Here is a 25,332-nt window from a genome sequence, read left to right as displayed (position 1 = left end):
GGAGACCCAGTGGGGTCCAGGTGGTTGCCTCCATCATTGCTGCTGACTGGGAAATAACTAAATAAGTTTTTGTGGCATTAAGAATGTGATAAAATATTTCTGTGGAATAAGAAAAAATAAATATGAATAGAGAGGGATGGGAAGACCAATAAACCAATATATGAAGTTCAGAGAGGATTAGCACCTCTGGTGTGAGGGCTTGCGAAGCCTTTTTCAGGGTTGCTTATCTGCCTTTAGTGTCCATCTCTCACCCAACTCTCACCTGCGGATCCAAGAAGCTGTAGCATGTGCACATCCAGATCCTAGTAAAATTGCCTCAGCAGACAAACTCAACCAGGTTGAGTGTAATGGACAGGCCTTGACCCTTCAATAAGTTAGGAGGATATCTACTCCAAGCATGTAAAGTGTTCCCCCAGCAGAATGGCCATCAAAGTGGCTGAAGCAGGCACTGTGGAGCACTGAGAGCTTGGTAAGACATCAAAGATGTCAATGTCATCTGCTGTATACCCTGGGCCATTGTCAGCTATCCTGACTTTTGTTTGTTATTGGACTTCGATGACTGTGGAAGAGAGAGTAGGGCTAATGACTTTGTGCAATTTTGCCTTACTTATATCAAATTCATACACAAGTCAAGACATCACTTGTGATATTGATCCTCTTTGAAAATGAAGGACAAACAACGACAAAGTAAGATAAGCAGAAGCAAGAAATACAGATATATGTGTGCATTGTCATATACATGTATATATACTTACACACACACAATGGCTACAGCACTGAAAAGGGGAAAAACAATCAGAAAAATTGAAACAGTGCTATGCTGACTCCAAAGAGGAGAGAAGATGCTCCCTCCTCCCTCCTTTGGAGAGGAGAGATTATGGATTTGGACCAACACATATACCATCAGATTTCATATATTGATTAGTTTTACTGAACTGTTCCTTTTTCGTTTAATCCTTTGTTCTAAAGCATGCCTATCTGTGTGGGGGAGGAGGAAGAGAAATATTGGGAAGTGAAGATACTTTCTAAACATAAAATAGCAATAAAAATAATTTACAGGACAATGAGAACAATTCAAAAGTAGAATAGGCAGCTTTGGAAAGTCTAGCGGATTCCCTCTCAGTGGATGTTTTCAAGCAAAAGCTGGATGAGAACTTGTGTATATTGGGGGCAGATAAGGGGTGTAAGTGGATAGAGTACCATGCCTGGAGTCAAGAAAAACTGAGTTCAGACACTTATTAAGTGTGTGACCTTGGGTGAGTCACTTAACCCAATGTTTGCCTCAGTTTCCTCATCTGTAAAATGAGGATAATAATAGCACCTACCTCCAGTGTTGTTGTGAAGATCAAATGACAGAACTATAAAGCAATTTTCCACTGCGCCTGGCACATAATAATATATATGCTAACTATTATTATGCCATAAGGCAGATTCTTTTTCAAGTGCACAATAGACCAGATAGCTACAGATGGTTACCCTTCCGATGCTGAAATGCTGTGATTCTAGAATTGTGGAAGAGTGTAACTGTAGCAACAATTTGCTAGCAGCTGCTATAGGGGTGTAAGACCCACCAACATCCAGCACACAGAAAGCTGCCAACACAGGTTCTTTGATCTGCTTTTCTAAGGAAAGCAACTTTAAGGGGTTAACAATCTCAGTTTAATCAAACATACAAATATTCACAATTCAGGGGGAAAAGATCAGCCCCCTGAACTTCAAGGCAAATACAAACAAATTACAAACATCAACAGACAGACCTTGTCTGACTGAAATTACAAACATCAACAGACAGACCTTGTCTGACTCAAATGACAATTCATAGTTACCAGAGAATATCTGGGTTGTGAAGCTGGGGGGCAATTGCAGCTTGCCCAGAGTCTCAACACTCCTTCCATGAGTGTGCCCCAAAAGTCAAAGCCAAGTTGTCCTCAATTATATCCTGTTCAGAGCCCTGAGGGCTCTGACCTCATCCAGGCTGGGTGTGGGAAAGTTCCCCATCCCCAGTATTGCATCATATACAAATCAATGACTCCCAATTGTCTCAGTGCTGAGAAATACTCCAAGACAAAAAGATCCCACTTTATCTGCCCCATTCAAACAAAGGCGAGAATCATTAAAGGCACTTAAGAGAAGAACAGCAAAAAGTCCCACCTTAATTACTATCACATGCAACCCAGTCCTTTTAGAACTAATGATATAGAAGGAGTGGAAAGTGAAGTATAGTGAGATATTCTGGATTTTGGAAAAGCAACATTTTTTTTCTTACAGAAAACATATAAGTAGAATCCTGGGACATAAATTTTATAGAGAAAGAATGTTCAAGAAGCATGAGAAGTTCTGAAGAATGAAATTGTGATGATGTTATTCTGACAAGGAAGAAAGAGAGGAACCATCTAGACAGAATGATGGCTTTGCATTGACTTGCAGTTTGAAAAAAAAATGTCTGTAACGTATGGAAGATGGCAAGAAGGACAAATAAAAGAAGACAAATACAAAAGAATGGTATAGTCCTCGGAGCACATTCTTATGAACACTAAAACTCAGAAGGAGTTGAGGGTTATGATGAATACTAAGAAAAAGAAAAAGGGCTTTTAAAACTACTTTGAGGACAGCAAAAATATCAAAGGTCTAGGCCTACTGCTGGAGCTGGAGCAGATGATAGCAGGCAAATAACAGAGAGAAGGTAGAACTACTCATCCAACCAGCTTTACAAGTATAACATGTGTGACTACATAGCAATTTGTTTGGCCATTTCCTCCACAAATCTCTTCTTCACCTATCCCTGCCTCTTTTCTTTTTAAGTATGTATGGGGTGAGACTGAAGAGGGTTTGGGGTGAGGGGTGCTCGACACCCCAAAGTACCGACACACCAGGTCCTGCCGAAAGAATTCTACTCAAGCTTTCTCAGGCAAGGGAAAAGACAAAGTTTATTAAGAGTTAGCCAAATAGGCCTGCCCCAAGAGATCCTACCCCTTGTGATGCCTGTAAGGAAAGCGGGCCAGATCAATCTGACCTAGATTGGATCTGACCACCTTCATGGAGGCAAGATGGAGATTATGTACACAAAGATTGGGGGAGGAATTGAGGGGTGGTCTGGGGTGACCACAGGAGGGGTTTAGGGAGGACTTGAGGAGGAGTCTAAGGAGGAGCTTGATGGGACCAAGATGAGGTCAGACCCCAGGGTGGGAAATAGCTGAAGACTACATGGAAATGACAGACAATAGAGGGCTAGGGTAACAGAGCTAGGGTATAGATATTTTGATCAGGATTAAGGATGGGAAACAGCTGGACAACAGAGGGCTGGGCAAGGTAGGCATTTGGGCCTAATGGTTATAGCCTCAGGCCAAGGCCAGATCAAGTGGGAAGATTCAAGGAGAGTTCAAGGGTTCAAGGGGTTCCCAGAGACTGTGCCCTCATCAAGACCACCTGCCAGCAATTGATTTAAAAAGTCAGAGGTCTCTCAAATTTAGAAACAGAAAAACTTCTTAAACCTATTGATCGGTAGGGAGAGGCGGGGCCCAGAGGGCAGTACTTCGCTTTATACTCTAATGTAAACAACCGCCCCACCCCCCCTCACTGGCCTTTTACTCTCATTGGTGGAGTTCAGGCTTACAATGTGGAAATCTACTGCCCCAGGTACAATTTAGCCAATGCCAAACTCTTAAAAACACTTTTTTCCTTATTTGGAGAGGACATAGTTCAGGTGATTTTTGTAACTCAAAACTTAAGCCTGGCTGTCAATCAGAAGCCCTGAGCCATGCCAAAAGGTGCCCACCTCCATTCATTCCACTCAGCTCACAGAAAGGCCGAGATCAAGATTCCATGAGAGGGCTTCACCATTCCACTCAATTCCACTCTCATTTGTTCATTGAAGGCCTCTCACGTCAGTCTTGGTACATCATTCTTCCTCTTAACTATCACCCCTTTAAGTAAATGTGGGAAATATGGGAAGGATTGATTGATGCGTTGACAAATCAAAAGGGCCCTTTAAGATTCAAAAAGTCTTTTCCTATACAGCTGTGCGGCAGGGGACACCATTAATGAAGTCCTCTGGTCCTTGGTATTTGTTTCAGCCATCTTCTACATAGCATCTCAGCATCTTTTCCTCTTGTCTCCTTGTAGGAATCAGCTTTCTGTCCATCCTCCTATAAATGTCACCTTAGCACAATTTTAAACTACCATTTCTAATCCTTATACTTTAATCATTTTACATTTTCAAAATTAGAATTTTGACCAATTGTCCTGTTTAAGAAATTCACATCAGAACCCAGTTTCTTATATTTCACATTAACCCATTACTAATTTCCTCACCAGGAGGATGAGATTTCACTCAGGAATTAACAACAGGCTCCAGTACATACATAAATACATTAAATAATCAATTTTTAACACAGTACAGATAACATCATAAACTTTTAGTCACACCATGTTTCTTTGATGGCATTTACAAAACAAACCACAAGCCATTCTTCTTTTAACATTATTAATTGTAACAAAACTTTAGACAAGCTTGATATTAACCAAATAATATCCTCACCAGCCCTTGATCTAATTGTCTTCATACCATTACCAAGAATTAAAGGACCCTAACTTATACAGGACCACACACAGGAACACTAGTCCCAGTCCTATAGCAATCTAAGATGTTCCATAATCAATTATTTTAACAGATTTGTTACTGTACTTACAAAACCTCTGATTATAGAAATTTGCCACCAAATGATTAGAGACTTAGAGTAAGGGGACCATATTTTCCCTAGCTTCCTGTCAACTCCAGGCAGAAGTTATGTCAAACTGCAAGCTGCATTGAACCAGGCTTAAAATCTGCCAGGTTTCAGTTAAGGGATCAGGTCAAGAGGGTCCCACCTCAGCACATGCTGAACAGTTGCCCTCTTAACTTTACCATGAAATCATACCTGCAGTTCATGCCTGCTCCCCCACAGGGCTGCTGGCATCTTGGGTCAGCCTTCCTTGATATTCACACCTGGAGTTAGACTCAGAAAAACAGTCAGTTAACACTCCCATTAAGTTTTTGAATAGCAAGTTCCAATAATCAGTTTAAGGTATGACTATAATCTCACATTGCTTAAGGAACATCCTTAAAGCTAGCTCTAAATAGCTTGCATGCATTTCCTCCCTTATTCATAAAAATTTCCCATTAAGATCATAAGTTATTGCTCTAACACATTTGCATCAGTTTCTCTTCTATTTTTCTATTCTTCTCTAACTATGCCTGATCTGAAAAAATGATATATTCTTCAAAAATTGGACCATATAAATATGATAGGTTCAAACATTAACTTTATCTTTAAGTGTTAGATGATGGAATGAATTCAAATCCACGTTTAACTTTTTCCATTAATGCCAGGATATTCTACAACTTTCTCTAAGGAACACTGAAATTATTTTCCCCAAACTGAATATGCCTCTGATTTAATTCCAGCAATTAGTTGCACCATTTGTATTAATACCCAATTGCTCTTATATCATTTGGAAATATTTAAGGACCTTATTCCACATAGATACAAGTAACTTTAAATCCCAGCCTTAGTCTATGGGATAATGATTCAAACTTACATTTGTATTCTTACCTCACAAACTTTTTTTCCCTTTGTCCAAATTATTCCCATTAATATTTAGAAAGAATGTTATCTTTCATATGACTATACAGGAGTACCAATGTACCCAGTCATTTGATAATTCTTACTTAATATAACTTAGTCCAATCACTTAAATTTGGTCTTCCATTTTTGAAACTTCAGAGAATTTCAGTTTATACATATCATCTGCTGTTTCTATCCTTACCTAAATCTTGTACCTTGTATAAGAATCTTTTAAAATATGAAGGTCCAAACATAAAATGAGCTCATCTACCTTTTAAAATTAATAGATACTTTAATAAAGGAGAAATAATCTTGCTTTTACCATTATACACTTTGTGCAAAAATCCAAATTTTAGATCTATTTATCAAAGCATAATAATTTTTGGAAATCAATCATACACATCTGTATATAATTTCTTAGAGGAATCAATCTGATCCTGTTGCTTTTCTCAAAATTTTTCTTTCCTATTGAATTAGATATCTATCACATTACATCTTTGTCTTATTATTTTGTCTAATGTTATCTCTATATTATTTTAATTTTTATTTGGTCATGAACATAAGTTAAAATTGTTTAAAATTGTAAGCTATTCATTCCTACATCCCATCATAGTAACTCAGAGATGTTCCAATATCCATCTATTACCTAATAGATTTAGCATTGTGCTTACAAAACTTCTTGATTATATAAATATGTTATGAAAGAAAAGAGGAACAATGTCATATATCTTAACAGAAGGAAAAAAATTCCTTAGCTCTGTTTGATTCCAGGCATGAGTCATGTTTGACAGCCAATCATCTACTATTGGCTTTATGACACTTATCCCTGTAATCAGTGTTTAAAACAATAGTAAATTGTAGTCCCATAAAATCTTAAATAGCGAATAAATGTCTGCTGTTGTCCTTCAGATAGGGCCATCCCAAATTTTATTGAGCATTAATTCAAATCAAGTTTCACAACTTTTCTGTCTTCTAAAATACTACCTCAGATTCTCTCAACATAACTATGTAGATAATATCCCCAAACCTGCTTATCTACCTTAAACAAAAGAGGTTCCTGACTTTGATCTCACTACTGAACACATACATATCTTTGTTTCTCAACCTTTTTTATTCTTTCCCAATTACTTACTCTGGAAGAAAGGGACACTTCAGGAATTGAATCTTTTCAATAATAAGTTCAAACACTAATTTTAACTCTTCCTTAGGCCATGGAATAATTACAAATTCAGAGTAGGCCTCCTAAAAATTGCACAAGAGATCCCTTCTAAAAGTATTTCCCCTTCTTTAAAAACAGTTTAAAATTTTATCCTGATGTTAAGAGGAATACTCATTAGAATTTTCTGAAGAAAATTATTTGGAAAGTTTTAAAGTGATAGAAATCTCTTTCTCCTTAAAGCAAAAACCTTTAAACATTGGAATTCATTAAAACTAAGTTGGTGCAAAATATCTTTATTCCCAAAGTATTATAACAACTCAATTCTTTGTTGTTACAGAATTTCTAGATATAACAATTACAACAGTAGATTCTCACAAAGTCTTAGTTAACAATCTCACAAATGCTACTAAGTGATAGCAAAGCAATTTTAACTGAACAACAACAGCTTTAACCTCTTCATCATTTTTCTCAGATAGGTAAACCATACAAATTTAATGCCCTAAACATTTTTATGTATTTAAAAACTTGAAATTACCCATCAAATTAGGTGAATGCATTTTTAAGTTTCCTTAAACAGGAAGTCACTCATCTTATTACCAACACATGGAGATTAAAAATAATATTATTTGTTCATAACCAAATATAACAGTTTCAAACTATCACATTTTATCACACCCTTTTAAAAAGATCAATTTGTATATATAACAAAATTTAGACTTCACAAGGGTCTCTCAAATTTTACAACCTAAGAGAACTCTAAAAATATAATTTGGAAATAAGACGACTTCAATTACATTTTCAGATTATCACATATAGAAATTATCGATCTTATTACTTCTGGTATTTACATATTCCCTTAAATATATTTTATTTAGCACTCAACAGCTCTTCTTCTGAGCTACCCATTACCTCTGGCCCAAGTATTAGGAAAATTTGCCTAGCCATGAGTGAATTTTATTTAAAAAAAAAAAGATTATTATTTCATATCATTACTTGTTTTTTATAATTCATCCACATTTGAATTTGGCCCCCTCCTTTCTCCAAGCCTCATTTTATACATACTGGCAATTAACAAAATGCCTTCCAAGTCAACAAAAACCTTTGGATTCTTTTGTTGTGCCCCACCTCCAGTTTCTCCACCTTGCCCCAGCTTACCCCACTGTTTGTACTCCCATCTCCATGGACCCCTTCTCCACCGAAATAATCCTGCCTCAGCTTGTCCCACTGTTTGTGTTCCCATCTCCACGGAAATCAAATTGTGTTCTTTCCCTTTAAGTACCCTGACCCTACCCCTGCTGTTCAATTTGAGTCTTTACTCTGAACAGTCAAGTGCTTGAATAAATCCACATACAAATTCATAGTCCCCTAGTCCAAAGTATTTCAGTTTTATCTCCATTTGTCTGCTTCAGACAATTGGAGAGAGGATTTTTTGTAATTGCTAAAGAGTCTAAGAATTATACAAATCAATCCCTGATTGACCCATCCACAGTCTTCCAATGTAGAGGGAGGGGGAGGCGATAGCTAGGAGCACATGGCAGCTAAGAGTACCTGGACTCAGCCACCATTCTACCCCCACCCAAATCCCTTATCTCCAGCTATTTCTCTTTCTTTCCCAATTTTTACTGAAACATTTTACCCTCTGCATTCCAGCTTCAATCTGTTTCCTAATCTTGACCCAAACTACCTCAAACATTTCAAGTAAATAATAAAAAAAATTATACTCACCCAGCTTCTCTTTTCTCAGATGCTTTTTACCTTGAAACAATTTAATCACATTCTAAATAGATCACTGAACCCCAACGTGATCACCCCACCATCATACAGAAGATCCCCTTTACTTCTGCAGTTTTAAAACACTTTGCTTGATGTTAGATACACTGAGTTGAATGAAAATATACAGATTTTTAACATTTAGGACCCAATCAAACCTTAATTCAGAGCTCTCAGCTTTTTTTTTTTCTTTATCAGCCCTCTCTTCCTCAGGGCTGCCTTGGTTCTGATTCCTTATCTAACAATTTGCATACTAAACGAGCCCATTTCAGTCTCCCAACCTGTTTTCTTGCTCCACAGCCTTCCAGGGACCTTTGTTTTGCTAATTAATACCTTTTTAACCTCTCAGTTCCTAGAGTTAAAAATTCCCACATGAACACAAAACTTTTCTTAAACACACAGACAAGACATTGCACATGAATAATTCAGAATTTGAATTCAGACCCATCCCAAGCATTAAAATAAATGAAAAAAAAATACATTTCAAGCTTCACATCTCCCCTTGCAGCTACAAAACCTTTCTGTGAATCAGTGAAAGACTTTGAAATGCAAATCAATCTACCCCTTCCTAAGACAGAATTTTTTTTTTCCTTTAAACCTGTTCCCTAAAAAACTATTTGCAGGTATATCTAATTTCTGTTCCAATGTGCCCATTATTAACAATTTGGCAGATGGAGTTCCCTCTCCTTCTACCTTGCCAGTTAGCCAGAGAAGGTCGCCCCACTTCTCTCAGCCACCCAGGTGCTCACTTGTTGTCCCTCCAAGCCAAACCCCAGGGTCTGAGACCCAAGGACCTGTTTATGGTCCCTCCAGGTAGAGCTCCAGGGTCAGACTACAATTTTTAGACCACCATGGTCCACTCCAATTGGTCCAAGGGCTGTCACAAGGTCTCACTTATTCTGGGCTGTATGCATACAACTTGTGTGACTGCTTCTTGTTCACCGGCCGGCCTGATCTCCTTTTAAGTATTGCTAACCTGCCTAGTGGTTTTCTGTTTCTCCGAGTCCCTCTTCTCAGGTCTTTAGCCCATTCTAAGTGGAAGTCCTGCCCACCAGACTTCCGGGTCACTGAGAATTTTTGGAAAATTCTCGGAGGGCACTTGCTCGAGAGTCAAGGTGAGAAGGAGTCGCTCAAGAGTGGGCATGGTCCTTGTTCAGGGGCCAAGAACTGTGTGGAGTGAGATCACCACCCACCAGCAATTAATTAAAAAAGTCAGAAGTCTCTCAAATTTAGAAACAGAAAAACTTCTTTATTAAGATCCCGAGGTGGGGGGGGGGGGAAGGGAGGGGGCAGAGGGCAGTACTTAGCTTTATACTCTAACGTAAACAACCCCCGCCCCACCACTGGCCTTTTACTCTCATTGGTGGAGTTCAGGCTTACAATCTAAGTAGAAACCTACTACCCCAGGTACAATTTAGCCAACGCCAAACTCTTAAAAACACTTTTTCCCTTATTTGGTGAGGACGTGGTTCAGGTGATTTTTGTAACTTGAAACTTAGGCCTAGTTGTCAATTAGAAGCCCTGACCCATGCTGAAAGTTCGCCACCCCAATTCATTCCACTCAGCTCACAGAAAGGCCGAGATGCAGATTCCATGAGAGGGCTTCACCATCCTACTCAAGTATTACTATGCCAAACTCTGTGTGTGAATCTACATGTACACACATGCGTGTGTGTGTGTGTGTGTGTGTGTGTGTGTGTGTGTGTGTCTGTTTAACCCTCCTTTGTCTAGTTCAATTAAGAGTGAGGTTCATGTGATGTCCACTCCCTCTACCCATTCTTCCCTTTTTGTATAATCTAGCATACCTCAAATGAGAAATAGTAAGTTTCCTACCTTCTTCATTTCTTTCCTAGTGTATGCCCTTTTCCCTTTCCTTTCCTCTCTCAAGGTCAACCCTATCCTTCTGCCCCTCTTATTTAATGCCCTATCTTTTAAGACATTAGCATTCCAAAGGGATACTTATCTTTTTTTCCCCTATTAATGTAAGAATTTAGGTTTTAAGTCTTTCTTCTTTTTCTTCTGGCATATCATATTCCAAGACTTAGAAGTGATGAGGTTAAAGAAAAATGATGATGGTAGGGAACAATAGGTTTCTAGGGGGGTGAGACCCCAAAATACCAACATGCTGGGTCCTGCGGAAAGAATTCAACTCAAGCCTTCTCAGCCAAGGAAAAAGACAAAGTTTATTAAGGATTAGCCATATTGGGTTGTGGTAAGAAATCCCACCCTTTGTGACACTTGTTTTCACAAGTAGGCCAGATTCAATCTGAGCTAGATTGAATCTGAGTGCCTTCATGGAGTCAAGATGAAATTTATATACAGAAAGGATGTGAGAGGGATTGAGGGGGTGGTCGAATAGTCTGGTGTGACTAGAGGAGGGGTTTAGGGAGGGTCTTGAGGAGGAGTCTAAGGAGGAGTTTGATAGGACTGGGATTAATGGGATTAAGGTGGGAAGTAGCTGAAGGCATGGATATTGATGGTATCAAGGGTGGGAAGTAGTTGGACAATAAAGGGCTAGGCTAGGTAGAGATTTGGGCCTAGATAATGAAAGGCTTATGGCCTCAGGGGAAGGCCAGATCTAGTGGGGAAGATTCAAGGAGAGTTAAAGGGGGTTCCCAGAGACTGTACCCTTATCAGAAGTTGCCAGGTTTTGTGTGATCCTACCAGTAGTACCTTGGTATTTTAGCTCCTTTCTGTCTGTTTGCTGATTTGATCTGGAAGCTCTGAATTTTGTTTATAACATTCCTTGAAGTTTTCATGAGGAAGTTTTCAAGAGGGTTTTCTGGGAATTAGTGAGGTTTCTTTCAGGATGTAGCAGATGGATTCTTTTTGTTTCCACTTCGCCTTTCGGTTCTAATAAATCTGGGTAATTTGCATTTATGAATTTGGCATTTATAAAAATTTGGCATTAATGCTTTCATTTTGTCATTGTTTTCAGGGAATTTCAGAAAAATTCATAAGTTGTCTCTCCTTGACCAGTTTTTTAGGTTAGTTGTTTTTGATAGTAGATGACTTATATTTTCTTCTATTTTACATTTTTAAATTTTGTTCCATTACAGAGTGTCCCAGAAGTCTTAGTGCAGTTTGAGTTTAAAAAAAAAAATAGCTTAAAACTACACCAAGACTTTTGAGACACCTTGTATTTTTAATTGTCTAATGGAGTCATTGAGTTCTCTTTGGTTCATCCTAATATTTAGAGAGTTTGTTACTTGAATAATGTTTTCCACTTCCTATTCTAAGCTATTTATTCTCCAATTTTTTCCCTTTGCATCATTTTTCTCTCTTGTATCATTTTTCCCCCAGGTATTCTTGTAGTTCTTATGACTCAGGTATATTTTTTCCCCTCTGAGGATCTGCTTGTACTTTTTGTGGAGTTATTTTCTTCTTCTAGATTTTCCTCTCGATCCACAATATGTCTTTATAGAATTTGGTATCTTCTGTTATTTTCCTCTGTCTTCTATCTCCACCTCTAGTTTCCAATTTGAGATTTGTTTCAGGGCCAGGCCTAGCCCCCTTCCACATTTGTGAATGGAGGTGGTTGGATCCTTTTCGGTCTTGACTTTGATTTCCTTGGTTCCTACCATAAGTTTCTACTTCTGCTTGTGTGCTTGGGCTCAGAGTTCTAGCAGGCTCTAGATTCCTTGTCAGAGCTCTATGGTTGGCTGCTCCCAGCCAAAGTGCTACTCAAGACTACTACCCTTCCTTCTTCCCTCAAGTTTTCCCAGTCACTGTTATCTCCTGTCCCAAATCTAGTTTCTGGTCGGGGTGCTTCCTCTAGGGCTCTCCCTGGTCAGAGTGCTGACATGGTCTACTGCCTTCTCTAGGCTTTCTAAACTCTAAGCCAAGGTATTGTATTTTCTGTATCTGTCAGGCTCACCTGTCCAGTAAGCTGTCAATGGGCCTCCATATGCAGGACTTCTACTTTGTTTACTTGCATTTTTAAAAAAAACTTTTTTTGGGCTTGGTGGTGGTGGTGCAATACTCTGCTTTCAATTTCTGTAACTTCTCATTTTCTCTTTGTTCAGTCCTGGGCTGGTTTATGAAGTTTCCTCTGGATTTTTGGTCATTGTTCAATATGTTGCTCTTTTTAAATCATTGCTTAAGTAAGTGAAAGAGTTGGGCTCCCTTTCATCTTTCATATGTCCATCTTCCCAAAAGTCCCCTATCAATTTTCTTAGCTTTCTGTTGGATTTGTCAAGCTCTGACAGAACATTAATGACACTTACAATTAATGTCTTAGCTGTCTTTTTACATTTCAGTTAGCTTTTCCTCTTAAGAATTGTTTGTTATGACACTCAGTTCATATACAGACGTATACATTGCCTCAGACAAACTGAGACCTGGGAAATACCTTACATTAAAAAGGTCAAAGTCTCCCACTGCATCCAGGGCCATTGCCAGTTATTTTGATCTGTGTCTTGCCACTGGACTCAGATGACTCTAGAAGAGAGAGTAAGGCTAGTGGCTTTGCATAGTCCTGCCTAACTTAAATCCAATTCACTTGCAAGTCAAGACATCACCTCCTAATGTCACTGGTCCTCTTTGAGAACAAAGGAAGAACAACAAACAACAACAGACATATACATATCTATCCACATATATTCAATATTTATATTGTTTCCTTCTCTTATCTGCAATGTAATGTAGTTTCTGACTCTGTTACAGGTGTCTATGTTTGCTGGTGCCTCATTTGAATTCATGATTGTAGCTCCTGCTTTTTTGGATTTAGCTGAAGTACAAGAGATTCTATTACCATCCTTTATTTCGAGTTTATACAAATCCCTATTCTTTCTCCTGGGTTTTATTTATAACATAATAGAGATGTAGTTCATCTTTATGAATTTATTTTGGCCAACTATGTATTTCTAATAACCAACAGTCTCTTCTCTCCTTCCCCCTACTTTGTTAGATTCTATTATATTGCTTTTCAAAATTTTTATCAGTACAGGATACCATAATCCCTGTACATGCTCTCTGAATTTCTGTTCCTGACACTCCCTTAATCTGGAATGTCCTCCCTTAATAAAAATGCTATAGACCCCTACGTCCCTCAAAGCTCAGTTCAACTGACACTTTTCATGAGTATACCATGTATACGTTATAGTTCCGAATTTCCAAAACATTCAATGTTGGAATGTCAGTTACCTTGTAATTTATTTACCATTATCTGTATATTTCTCTCTCCCACTGCTCAACAGGGGAAATATCTTATTCATCTTTATATCCTCCACAATTCTTAGCATGTACGTGCTCAAATGTTTGCTGATTGCCTACTTGCCCTAGCACCCTATATCCCTGCTGTCACAGGGTGAGGGGAGGGGAGGTCTAAGGTATCAGCCAAGATTTCCTATGTCATACCAAAGTGACAAGTCCTTCAGAGGGGAACAAGTTTCCTTAGAAGTGACTCAGGATACTCAGTGCATATTCTATAGATCCCTACAGGCCAGGGGTTCTTAACCTGGCTTCTATAGACCCTAAGGAATCTGTGAAATGGAATGGAAAAAAGATCTTTATTTTTCACTAACCTCTAACTAAAATTTGCCATTTCCTTCAATTATTTTAAAATATCATTCTGAGAAGGGGGTCTAGAAGTTTCACCGAACTATCAAAGAGTACATAACACGAAAAATGCTAAGAATCGCTGCTATTAGCCCATTCTACTTCATGGTCTCTGGGGTGTCTTCCAATTCAATTCTCAATATGTGTGAAGTAGTTTTGGAAAAATGAAATGTGTCAATTGCCAACCTAAGGGTACAGTTATTGATAGCTATAGTAAGCTACATCAGGCAAGAGTTGAATGTGGAGCAGGTAGGCATCTGAAAATGACAACAGTTATATAAAAATAGCTATATGTCAATAGCACCTACTTCTTAGTATTGTTGTGAGGATCAAATGAAATAATGTTTGTAAACCACTTGGCACAGTGCCTGGCACATAGTAGACACTTAATCCTTCTTTTGGAATTTGTATAGCTCTAGAAAAGTTCTACTTGATGCCTTCTCAAATCATGGAGGTGATCCTGGGTTCCTAGAGGTCATGCCATGCCAGCCAGAGTACAGTATGGAAAGTAGTATGGATGGATGCCAGATAATAAGTCTATGGTCTGAGAATAAGCCTAGCTAAATTCGGGGAGGCTCATCACCAATTTGGCCACAGGATGATGAATTTTTTTTGGTCAGAGTAACTCTTAAAAGTTCTCTCCCTAGTGACTGGGACTATAATCTCTTTTGGTAGAACCAGCACCCACATCCATGAAATCAATATCCTTGAAGAGTATAGGACTTTAAGGTCTACAAATATGAGTTTATGCAGAACTGGGGTGGTTAGTATCAGAGGTAAACCAGTTACTCCCTCTTTAGCTAGCTCCCTCACCTTCCAAATGTATACTGTGCCACTTTTTCCCATTTCTTCCTTTAGTTGGCTTAGGGGGCATGATTTTTCCTTAGTCTACTCCATCTCTCACTTGAGTGGGCAAGGTCCTTTGAACTCAATGGGAAAGCCTACTGGCTTCTAAGGAAAACACACTTCACTTCCCTGGTTCTCTTCCTACCCATCTGACTGCTTCCTCTCAGTTTCCTTTGCTGGATTTTTATCCAGGTCATGCCCACCAACTGTGGGTATTTCCCAGGGTTCTGTCCTGGGTCATTTTCTCCCTTTATACTATTTCTCTTGGTAATCTCATCAGCTCCCATGGATTCAATTATCATCTCTACCTAGATGATTGTCTATCTGATCAGACCTAACCCTTCTTCTTACATTTCTTGATTGCCTTTTGAACACCTTGAACTGGAGGTCCCACAGACATCTTAAAGTCAACATGTCCCAAACTGAACTCATTACCTTATTTTCCCAAGCCTTCCTATCTTTTTTTTTTTTTCTGTTACTGCCATTCTCACTACAGTCACCCTGGTTGAAAGGAAGGTATCATTTTTGACTCCTCAGTCTCTCTCATTTTCCATCCAGACTGTCACCAAATTCTGCTGATTCTAACTTCTTTCATATGCCCCCTTCTCTTTTCCCTCACTGCCACCACTCTCATCACTTCACAGCTAGAATATTGCAATAACCTTCTGGTTGGTTTCCCTGCTTAAAGTCTCTCCTTACTCCGGTCAACCCTCCATTCAAAAAAGTCTAAGTGATCTGTCTAAAGCACAGGTCTGACCAACCCCCTAATAAATTTCGGTGGTTTCCTATTACCTCCCGGATCAAATATAAAATCTTGTTCCTGACAGCACTCCATCTCCCACATTTCACTGGTTGTTCCTCAGGCCTCTGCCTCCTCATTTCTGTCCCTTTTATGAGAATCTTTTCCTTTTGTCCCTTAATATCTATCTTCTTTCTGTGATTATCTCCGACTTATCCTGTATATATCTTGTTTGTATCTTTGTATCCCCAGAGCTTAGCCCAGTGCCTGGCACACACTAAAGCCTTAATAAAAACTTTAATCATTTATTCATTTGTCAGTTGCCTCCAACTATCTCATTCTGGCAGCTGAAAGTGGAGGCTCTCCAGCACTTGGGGCCCAGGCAGCAACATCTTCATAGTTGGTGCCCCTCGATGTTCAGTTTCCCAGTTTCTAGACTTGTGCTGCAAAATGCCTGCTGGAGCTCCTTTCTCTCCAGCTCGGTGTCTGTCCCTTCTTCTCCCTCTAAACACCATTAAAGTCTGCATTCTCATCCTCAAAACTGGACGCAGACAGCGGAACCTCCCCGCTCAGGTGGCCCCGGCCCGGCCCCGCCCCGTCCAGAGCCCCCCATTGAGGAGAAACATCCTTGGACTACATTTCCCAGAAGCCCTCGCAGCTAGTCCTGGAAGACACACTTAAAGCCTGGAGAGGTCCGATCCAAATCCAGCCGGCTACACCTAGCGTTTTCCTCTCGACCCTGCAAATTAAGTGGTATTTCATTATTTCTCGGAGTAACCAGAGGCTTCGAAATGTTAACTGATCACATAATGAGTCAAATGTCAGCACCATGATTTGAACCTGGGTCTCATTAGCCCACTGCTCTTCCCATTACATCGATCACGCCGGGAGAACCAAGCCTGGCGATCAAGTAGGTTCCCCCATTTCCTGGGAACCCAGGGCCTATGGAGGAGGCTGAGCAGTTAATGAAATGCTGGGCTGTGTTGTTTCATCCGCTTAAGGGCTGATATGTCCCTGTTAGGTTCTCGGGGAGAGCACGGAACATCGTGGAAAGGCTGGGCACGGACGCCCCCCGCTGCCACCAATTGGCCTTTGTGCCGGACTCTAGCCAACTTGACGCTCAGCTTCTAGGTTCCTGTCACAACTTCCTGTCCTCGAAGGGCCCTATTCCGGAAGGGGTCCTCGAGATCGGAAGGTGGTTAAGACTAACGCCTGAAGACCGCGTGACCCTGGAGTCAAGGTAGTAGCCCTCCCTTGGATCTGCTCATGGAAGAAGAAGCGGGGAAGAACGCTGACATCCTGTCTGGGTCTAGCCAAGGGAAGGCGTAGCTCAGGAGGCTCGGGAGGAGGTCTCGACCCCTTGGTTTCAGGCACGAACAGGGGCAGCTTCATTTGCGGAAGTGCTGAGGCTGGGCCGGAGGATCGTCTAGGAAGCGGCGGCCGCTGGGTCGAGTAGGGTAGTTAAGCTCTGTGGCCGCTGCCGGCGCGTCTGTCGCCCTTATCGAGCGTCTCCTGGAGCGGACCTGGTTGCGACATGATGTCCTTGTTTACGCCTAATCCTTTTGAGCAGGATGTTGGTGAGTCACCGGGCCAGGCCTTGAGCTACAGGGGCTGTTCCCCCGGAGAAGGGGCGGCGGCGGGGGGGGGGGGGGGGGCAGGGGGAAGGGAATCGACGGCAGCGTCTCTTTGGGGACTAGTCCCTCTTTCATTTTGTTGCCCCTTCCTTGTGCACCTTTCTCTCCCTGGGGGGAGGTGCTACGGAGCGAACGCCTTTCCCCAGACTTCCCCTCTTCTCCCTTCCCCGACCCCCGGCAGGACTCCTTGTCTCGTTGCCCTCGGAGCCCGAAGGAAGCGGTTAATGCAGAGATGAGGGTGTTAGAGCCCTTCTCCTCGTGTCCGTGTGAGGGCCGGTCCCACGCGCCCACTCCTCGCAAGCCTGGCCAGGGACGTGATGCAGCAGTTTGTGGCGCCCCCCCCCCCCCCACCAAGGGGCAGCCTGGTCCTCTCCCACAGGGCTTCCCCAGCCGTGCAGGGGAAGCTCCTCTGACAACTTTTCCCCACGTCTTGGCCGGGGTCCTGACGGCAGAGCCGAATTCCGATTGTCGGTCTCGTTGTGCCATAGAAAGAAGGAGCGAGAGCTGCCTGCCAGTCACTGAATGTTGTAGCATGGCAAACAAGAAACAGATCCCTCGGTGGTCATAGGATAGGGGAGCATTAAAACAGTAGATTGAGTTAAAAGGGTCTTCAGACCTTTAGACTCCTCAGAATTATGGGTTTTGGTAGAATGCTCTTAGGTGGGGCCGAAGCTGGATTGTTAAAGTATTCATGGAACAGCCAAAAAAAATTAAGTACTTCTCTGGACCTCTAAAAATTACTCTTAACATAAGACACGTCATCTTCCAAGTCTGGGCATTTCCACTGGTTATCCCCCGATGACTGGGATCCTCACTTTCTTCATCTCTGCCCTCCCTGCCCCCCCCCCCCACTCTCCCATAAAATCTAACTTTATACCAGAGACCTTTCCTGGTCTCCTAAATATTAGCGTCTTTGGTATCCAAAATTTATCCTCTTTGTACTGTATCTTCTTCATACATAGTTTGCATTGCTGTCCCCTCCCTTCCCCCTTAGATTTTGAACTTGAAGGCAAGGGACTGTGTTTTGGCATTTTTTTTTTAACTTTTTTTGTATCACTGGCACTTAGCACAGTGGCATATAGTAGAAGCTTAATAAATGCCGGTTGACTTGATGACTAAAAACTACATAAGATGAAGTTTGTGGTAGGAGGAATATATCCTAAAGTGGCTGAAAGCATGCCTGAGTTGTATAGAATCTCATAATTATGTACTTGTTTCAGTAATTTAGATTTTCTTATTTGAAAGCCTAGTAATTGTTTATAGCTTGTAAGAGTCATTTAACATTTGTACTGCTTTTTAATTTGTTTTTTAGTTCTTTCAGGTTATCTTTTCTCAGCAATTGCAACAACCCTGTGACATAGGATATTGCAAATGAGTAACAGGGATGTAGAGGTTAAGTGACTCACCCAGTGTCATCCAGCTGGTTTGTGGTAAAGCCAAGATTGTATCAGATCTCCTGACCCAAGTCAACCAATATTAAGTCCCTTTTCTGTGTGTAATGAAAGGAATGCCAGATTTAATTAGAGGACCTCAAATATTGAGTCTGAGACTTACTACTTTGTGACTTTGGGCAAGTCACTCCTTTCTGGGCCTCTGGGAAAGTTACTTATTCTTTCTGAGCCTCAGTTTCTTCATCTGTAAAATGGGAGGTGGCCTCTTCCAGCTCTGATCCTACGTGCAAAGTATTGTGACAGCGCTTGTGACAACCAAAATGGAAAAACAACATATTTCCTGACATTAAGGAACTTCGAAGGGAGATAGGTACACAGAGTGAATCAGGGTAGAATGTGGTTAAGTGGGAGGAAGCAGGTTGAGACATAAGAAATCTGAGAGAGATCACTTCATAGAAATGGTGACACCTTTGATGGACCTTAAAGGTTGAGAATAATTTTTCAGGTGGAAATGTGGCAGGAGGAATTTCTAGACAAGGGAAAGAGAATCTACAATATTTGAAAAATGGGAGGAGAGGGCAGGAAGAGAGAGATGAATGTTTTGGCTGCCATTAGAATCTATGAAGCAAAGTAGAAAGAGATGGTATCAGAGGATCTAGGTTCTAGTGTCACCTCTATCCCATTTATGTGACCATGGGCATGTCACTTAACATATCTGGGCCTTATTTTCTTCATCAGTAAAATTATGGAAATGGATTAGAAGGCCTGTGAGGCTCCTCTAAGTCAGTAATGTTATAAGGCTCGAAAGTTAGGGGAGACTCAGATTTCAAGGAGGGGGAGAGTTGTGAAATATTACACAATCAATAGGCTTTCTTGGTCACTTAGAGAATTGTTTCAGTAGAATATTGGGAATGGAAGTTTGAGTTAATAGGTTGTAAAGAAGCTCAGGCAATGAAGGACACAGGAGATAGTTATTGCTTTAGAGCTTAGTTTGAAGAAGTAAGATCTAGTGAAAGGTTGTTAGTTTTTTTCAGTTAACATTACTAAGTGCTTTCTGTGTGCCAGACTCTTGTATTCAATGCTGGGAATCCAAAAACAAAAAAGTCTGCCCTCAAGGAGTTTGCAATCCTTTGGGGGAAGACTGCACACAAAAAAGAAAGCTGTAAAGCCGGGGGAGTGGAGGGGAAAGTAACCCAACCCTGGGGGCATGTCTCTGAGAGGTGCAGCCAGGTAAGAAATGAGATGTTCTGAGCTGAGCTCCTCCTTAAATGGAAGTCTGGAGTTCATGGCCCCACCCTCCAATCAGAGAGCCTTATATGCATGAGGTAAAGTATGGAACTAAGGCCCAGGTCAGGGGTGGGGAACCTGAGGCCTGAAGGCCACTTGTGACCCTCTAGGTCCTCAAGTGTGGCCCTTTAATAAAAGGATTTGTTATGTAAAACTTGGACTCAGTCTAAAGGCCCCAGTCAAGGAGCACATGTGGCCTGGAGGCCGCAGGTTCCCCACCCCTGGTGTAGGTACTTTACTTCAAAAAGAGGGAAAAATAATTACTTATGCATATTTCATATCTAAAGCAGTTTGAAAATGTTAAAACTACAAATGTAAACTAGTATTATCGAGGCATACTCCATGGATGGCATCAGTCTAAAAGGAAAGAGGCACTGTCATCTTAGAAACATGTGCCTGATCTTCTGTAACTGGAAAGTGGGATCATATATTTAGTAATATAAATGCATGAAGTTCTATATGTGCTTACAAGCATAGAAAAAGATTTGTTTTTGTGATTATCTTTTCCCTATATCTTTGTAGTACCTAACTGAGTTTTATACCCTACTTCATTTTAATTTAAATCAAATAAGCACAACAAAGCAGTTGAGATTATCTGGCTTTAAGATTTTTTTCTAAAGTGTCCATTAGGTTGTTTCAGAATGTCTTTTTAAACCACTTCTCTTTAGTCACATACAATCTCTCATTTTCTGCTGTTTTTTCATGGCCATCTATAATACCTACACTAGCTAACATCATACAAACTGCTGGTTTTTTACTTGAAGTTATTTTCAAATCTTCCTTCAGAAAGTCTTTGTAGGTTAAATATATAGTAATTTGGTGAGTTACATACCCAGTACACACTTTCATTGTAACATCTGCTTATTTTTTAAATAACAGTAAGTACTAAAGATATCCCAATTTTACAAACAAATAATGTTGTTAAAGTGCTTTGTAAACATTAAAGCACTATAAAGTCAGCTGTTATTTCCATTATTCTAGGCTGCCATGCTTAAGGATTCTGTATGCCTCTGAAGAAAAATAACTTTGTCAGACTTAAAATTCCCAGCAGTCACCTTTCCCCTTCTTTCTTCTCCCTCTCAGTATACCTATATTTTCTCCTCCATTTGCTTTCATTGAGTTTTGTTTCTTTTTGCTCTCCAACTTCCATTTCCCTTCCTTTTCTCCATTCACTCCAGCTAGATAAACTTGTTATTCCTTATTCCTTATTCAAGCATCACCTCCTACTGTTGCTAAGCCTTTGATAATTACTTTTAGTCTACAGCTGTCGATTAATATTTTCTCCTGTCTACAAAATTTAGCTCATACTCTATTCGCGCTTCAAAAATCTTGTGCCCAGACAATTGGAGATTTTATAAACCTGATCACAGCATTTCAGAGAGGAGGAGGTGTCAAATATAGGATTTATAAGGTATAACCTTTGACCATTGCTCATATTTTTTGTTGACAAATATGTTGATGTTCTGGATGGTTCTTGTTTAATTTCATTGAGTGCCTGAAAGAGGCGAGATACCAAGATGGATAATAACCATTGTATGCTGAAAATGATAGTTTTATGTCCCCCTTTATCAAAGAAATTAAACACCCAATCTTCCCTCAAAAACTGAAAAAAAACTCGACATACTGAAACCCCCAAATTCCTTAGTGACTCCCTTGAGACATTTAGTTTATCTTGTCTACTTAGAATGTAAGAGAATACAGACAATATTTACATTCCAGTTTTGCTATACATTATATGTAAAAAATACTCACGTTGTTTAAAAATGTGAAATAGCCCTTCTTTAACATTAGAGTTTAAAGTCAGCAGAGGGGAAAAGTGGGTCTTCTAGCTTAGTCAGATTTGGGGGTGGCAAGAGTGGGACTAAGTAGTATGGTTTTACCAATGAATAGAAGATCATACCATCCTCAGTGGGTTAGGTGGATGAAGCTTCAGACTCCTTTCCTACAATGGCCGAACAAGCCCATAAGTATCCTAGATAGTAAAATAAATTGATTTTGTTAAAGGTGTGGTAACCATTATAGGCTTTTTATTATATAATCCAACAGACTGCATTACTCAATGACTGTTCATCCTAACCTTCTGAGTCAAATGATTACACGTGTATGAATTATATCATCCCTCATTCTGAGAGGTTTATATCTTCTCCCAGTTCTGGGTCTTTACTTATCTTACTTAGTTTGTTTTATTCTCTTCTTCACTTACATGGTTTTGGTGTTTATTAACATCACTCTTAGGTAATACCATTTGAATTTCTCTTTTTTCTGCTTCCAAATGTTCACTACTTATTGAATGGCCTGCTGCATGGAAGAACTCCTGTTATGGCCCTAAGACAGTGTGGCATTAGCCATAATTCCCTTAATTTTCTGTGTTCTTTTGCATCTAGTTTCATCTTGTCTGCCTGGAAGCTCCAAAATCTTCTTTATGGTACTTAGCAGTATTTTTTAGATTATAGTAACTTGATGTTTTTGTGGAGTGCTATTGCTACCTACTTTGGGAAGATAATTGGATAGTCTTTTCCTATAGTATTTTTCTGAAAAACTTCCAACCATAATTCATTTTTCCTTTACCATGGCCTTTAGCCCGGGATACCCAACAACAGAAAGGCCCATTAAAATAGGCCTTACTAAGTTTCAATTACCCTGAAGCAGTCCATTGTAGGGTTTAAGTGACCATTAGTATAGGTACCATTTCCATTCCTCAGACACAGTAAAGAAGAATGGGTTAGAAACTGATAGACATTTTATAAATCACTCACCTCTCTTAAACCGTTATCACTTTATGTACCTTTGCACCGTAAAATTGGAAGTTTTTGTTAGAAAAGTCAGGTGATTAAAAAATCCCTAATATGCTTTTTGGGGAACCATTCTTGATATGACTGAGTTAAACTTTTAAACATTTAAATGTATGTATTTAAAAAAAATCCAGAAGTTGGGTTACTTACAGCTAAAACTTTCAGCAATTATTTAGTTTGAAACAATTTCCTTTGCTCATATACCACAAGATGGGAAGCATTGAACTAGATACCATTTTTTATTCTTAACTGCATTTTAATCGTTTCTAGCTGGCTTACAGAAGGATTCAGTCATTCGCAATATTTTGCTTTCTTAGAAGTGTTGTAAAAATCCAGTTTGTTTTGTGTGGTAGTGGCCTTATTAGGAGAGTTTAAATTATATTGAGTAAAATTGTCTTTAAAATAGGTATTTAACCTGAGAAGGTTGGTAGTTAATGACAAAAGAGAAGCCTTCACTATCCCTAGAAAATGTTGCCCACTTGGAAATGGTCATCCACTGTTGCTGGGCAACATAAGTCTTCTCTTGCTCAGTAAATAAAACCTCTACGTGTTCTTTGCTCATACTGCATTTGAGTGACTTCACGGCAGAGGCTATTTGTGTGTGCACATATCTAGAAAATCTAATTGCTATTATATTGGTTGTTTTTATCTTCCTAATTCCTTGTTCTTGTTTTTGTATCATAGTCATTTCTGGGACTTTGGAAGAGGGGAATCCTTCCCACTCTCCCTCCTAGCAGAGATAATAATGCAAAAATACTCAAAACAATGCCAGCTTTCTGACAACATATAAAATATCCCCCTCTGTGGTGAGGAAGGAGGTAGATTTGATTATCTGTTTTTGAGACCACCATTGTTTTTTCACTTATTCAGGGTCCATTATTATAGTCATTTATGTTGTTCTTTTGATCTGCTTATTGCTCGTTTCACTCTGTATCCATTCAGAGAAGTCCTTCCATATGTATCTGAATTTCTCATAGTTGTAATTTATTAGTTGTAATTTATATACATAGCAATACTTCCTTGTATTCTAATACTGTGGTTTTTCTCAGCCACTCCACAGTCATTAGGCATCCACTGTATTTCCAATTATTTGCTGCCACAGTGAGTGCTGCTATGAATATTTTGGTATCTCTTAGACCTTTATTTCTGTCTTTGACTTCACTGGGCATATATGCTCAGTAATGGACTTGAACTCAGGTCATTCTAGCTTAGAGGTAAGCCTTGTATTCCTATTCACTACTTCATGATACTTCTCATAAATACCATGACAAAATATGCAGAATATGAGTTTACCTTTTGATCATACAGCTTACTCTTTATGAATATCATTTGTTATACTGTATATGAACATTGGTGTACAGGTTTATTCTTTTTAATGACCTTCGATTGCTCTGCTTTTTTGAGGTTTTGTGTCTTAAAAAAAAAACAAACAACTTTTCTGTCTCCTCCCTTCAGCTTTCACTTCCAAGTCTCTTCCCCCATTCCCCCTGTACACTCTTTTGGTTTGGCACGCTTATTAGCATTATGTGTAAAAATAAGTGCAAATAGGCCTGGGAGGTTACCTAAGGGCAAAGTAAATAACTTGTGAAGTCAACTTTGACTGTTTATGAGCCTTTCTACTTCCTCCATTACTTCTTCAATGTATCCTAGGTAAATTAAGTATTGCTGTAGTTTGATTTTTCTGTAATTAGATTTTTATTGCGATGTGTGATTCTATCATGTTTTAGAATCAGTACCATACTGCCTAGTTCTTTCTTCATTAAAAATGAAGTATTATGACATGGGGGAGAGCACAGTCTATTTTTCTTCTTATTAGGTCAGGGCCCATGATAATAAATAAGACCACAGGATCAGTCATAGAAAAATAGATGTGGAGCTTGAAGTGACCTTAGAGATCAGCTGGTCTTGGGGTTCTTACCAGGGTCTGTATATTTTGCTAACTTCATTTTAATGTAATGGTTTCCTTTGTAATCTTATATTTTTTATTTTATGCGTATAAAAACATTCTTCCTAGAATGCGGTTCATAAGGTTCACCAGATTGCCAAAGGGATCCATGGCACCAAAAAAAGGTTAAGGACCCCAAGACTACACCAGCCTTCTTATTTTATAGAAGAGGAATGTGATATCAAGAGGTTACAGACTTCCCTAAGGTCACAGTCAGTGAAAGAGCCAGAATTTCATTCTAAATCCTTCTTTGCACCATGCTACCCCATTGTGTTTCAGTTTTCGGTATTAAGAGGACTTGATTTAATCTTTTTCTTCAAAAATAAGGTTAATAGAACCTTAATAATTTTACAATTCAGATTTATGTGTTTAAATGCTGATGTATTTCAATTTTAGAAGATACTTACGCTTTTTAAAACAGTAGTTTATTTTTTTAATTTCCCCATAGTAAATTTGAAACTATATTAGAAAATGACTGAATGGCAAATTTTACTTATTAATTTAACTTGAAGTTGAAAAGGTGTCTAGTTACTTGATGGGGAGAGGGGAAGTGGCTGGTGGGTAGGTGTTTTGAAATATTTCTAATTTATCAGGTTAATTGAAGCGT

General features: G+C 39.6%; 1 protein-coding gene across 1 annotated transcript in view; it reads left to right on the top strand.

The window, feature by feature from the left end:
* Positions 1 to 16,866: 16,866 nt before the first annotated feature.
* Positions 16,867 to 25,332, top strand: part of STAM2 (signal transducing adaptor molecule 2) — a 47,068-nt gene continuing 38,602 nt past the window's right edge. The window contains exon 1 of the mRNA XM_036745405.1: positions 16,867 to 17,253. Within this exon, the coding sequence (XP_036601300.1) occupies positions 17,211 to 17,253 (43 nt within the window). The 5' untranslated portion in view covers positions 16,867 to 17,210. The remainder of the gene's footprint in view (positions 17,254 to 25,332) is intronic.

This window comes from Trichosurus vulpecula, chromosome 2, assembly GCF_011100635.1.
Source record: "Trichosurus vulpecula isolate mTriVul1 chromosome 2, mTriVul1.pri, whole genome shotgun sequence".
NCBI classification, from domain to species: domain Eukaryota; kingdom Metazoa; phylum Chordata; class Mammalia; order Diprotodontia; family Phalangeridae; genus Trichosurus; species Trichosurus vulpecula.
Note: the sequence above shows the minus strand (reverse complement) of the source record. Positions and strands in the feature narration are given on the sequence as shown.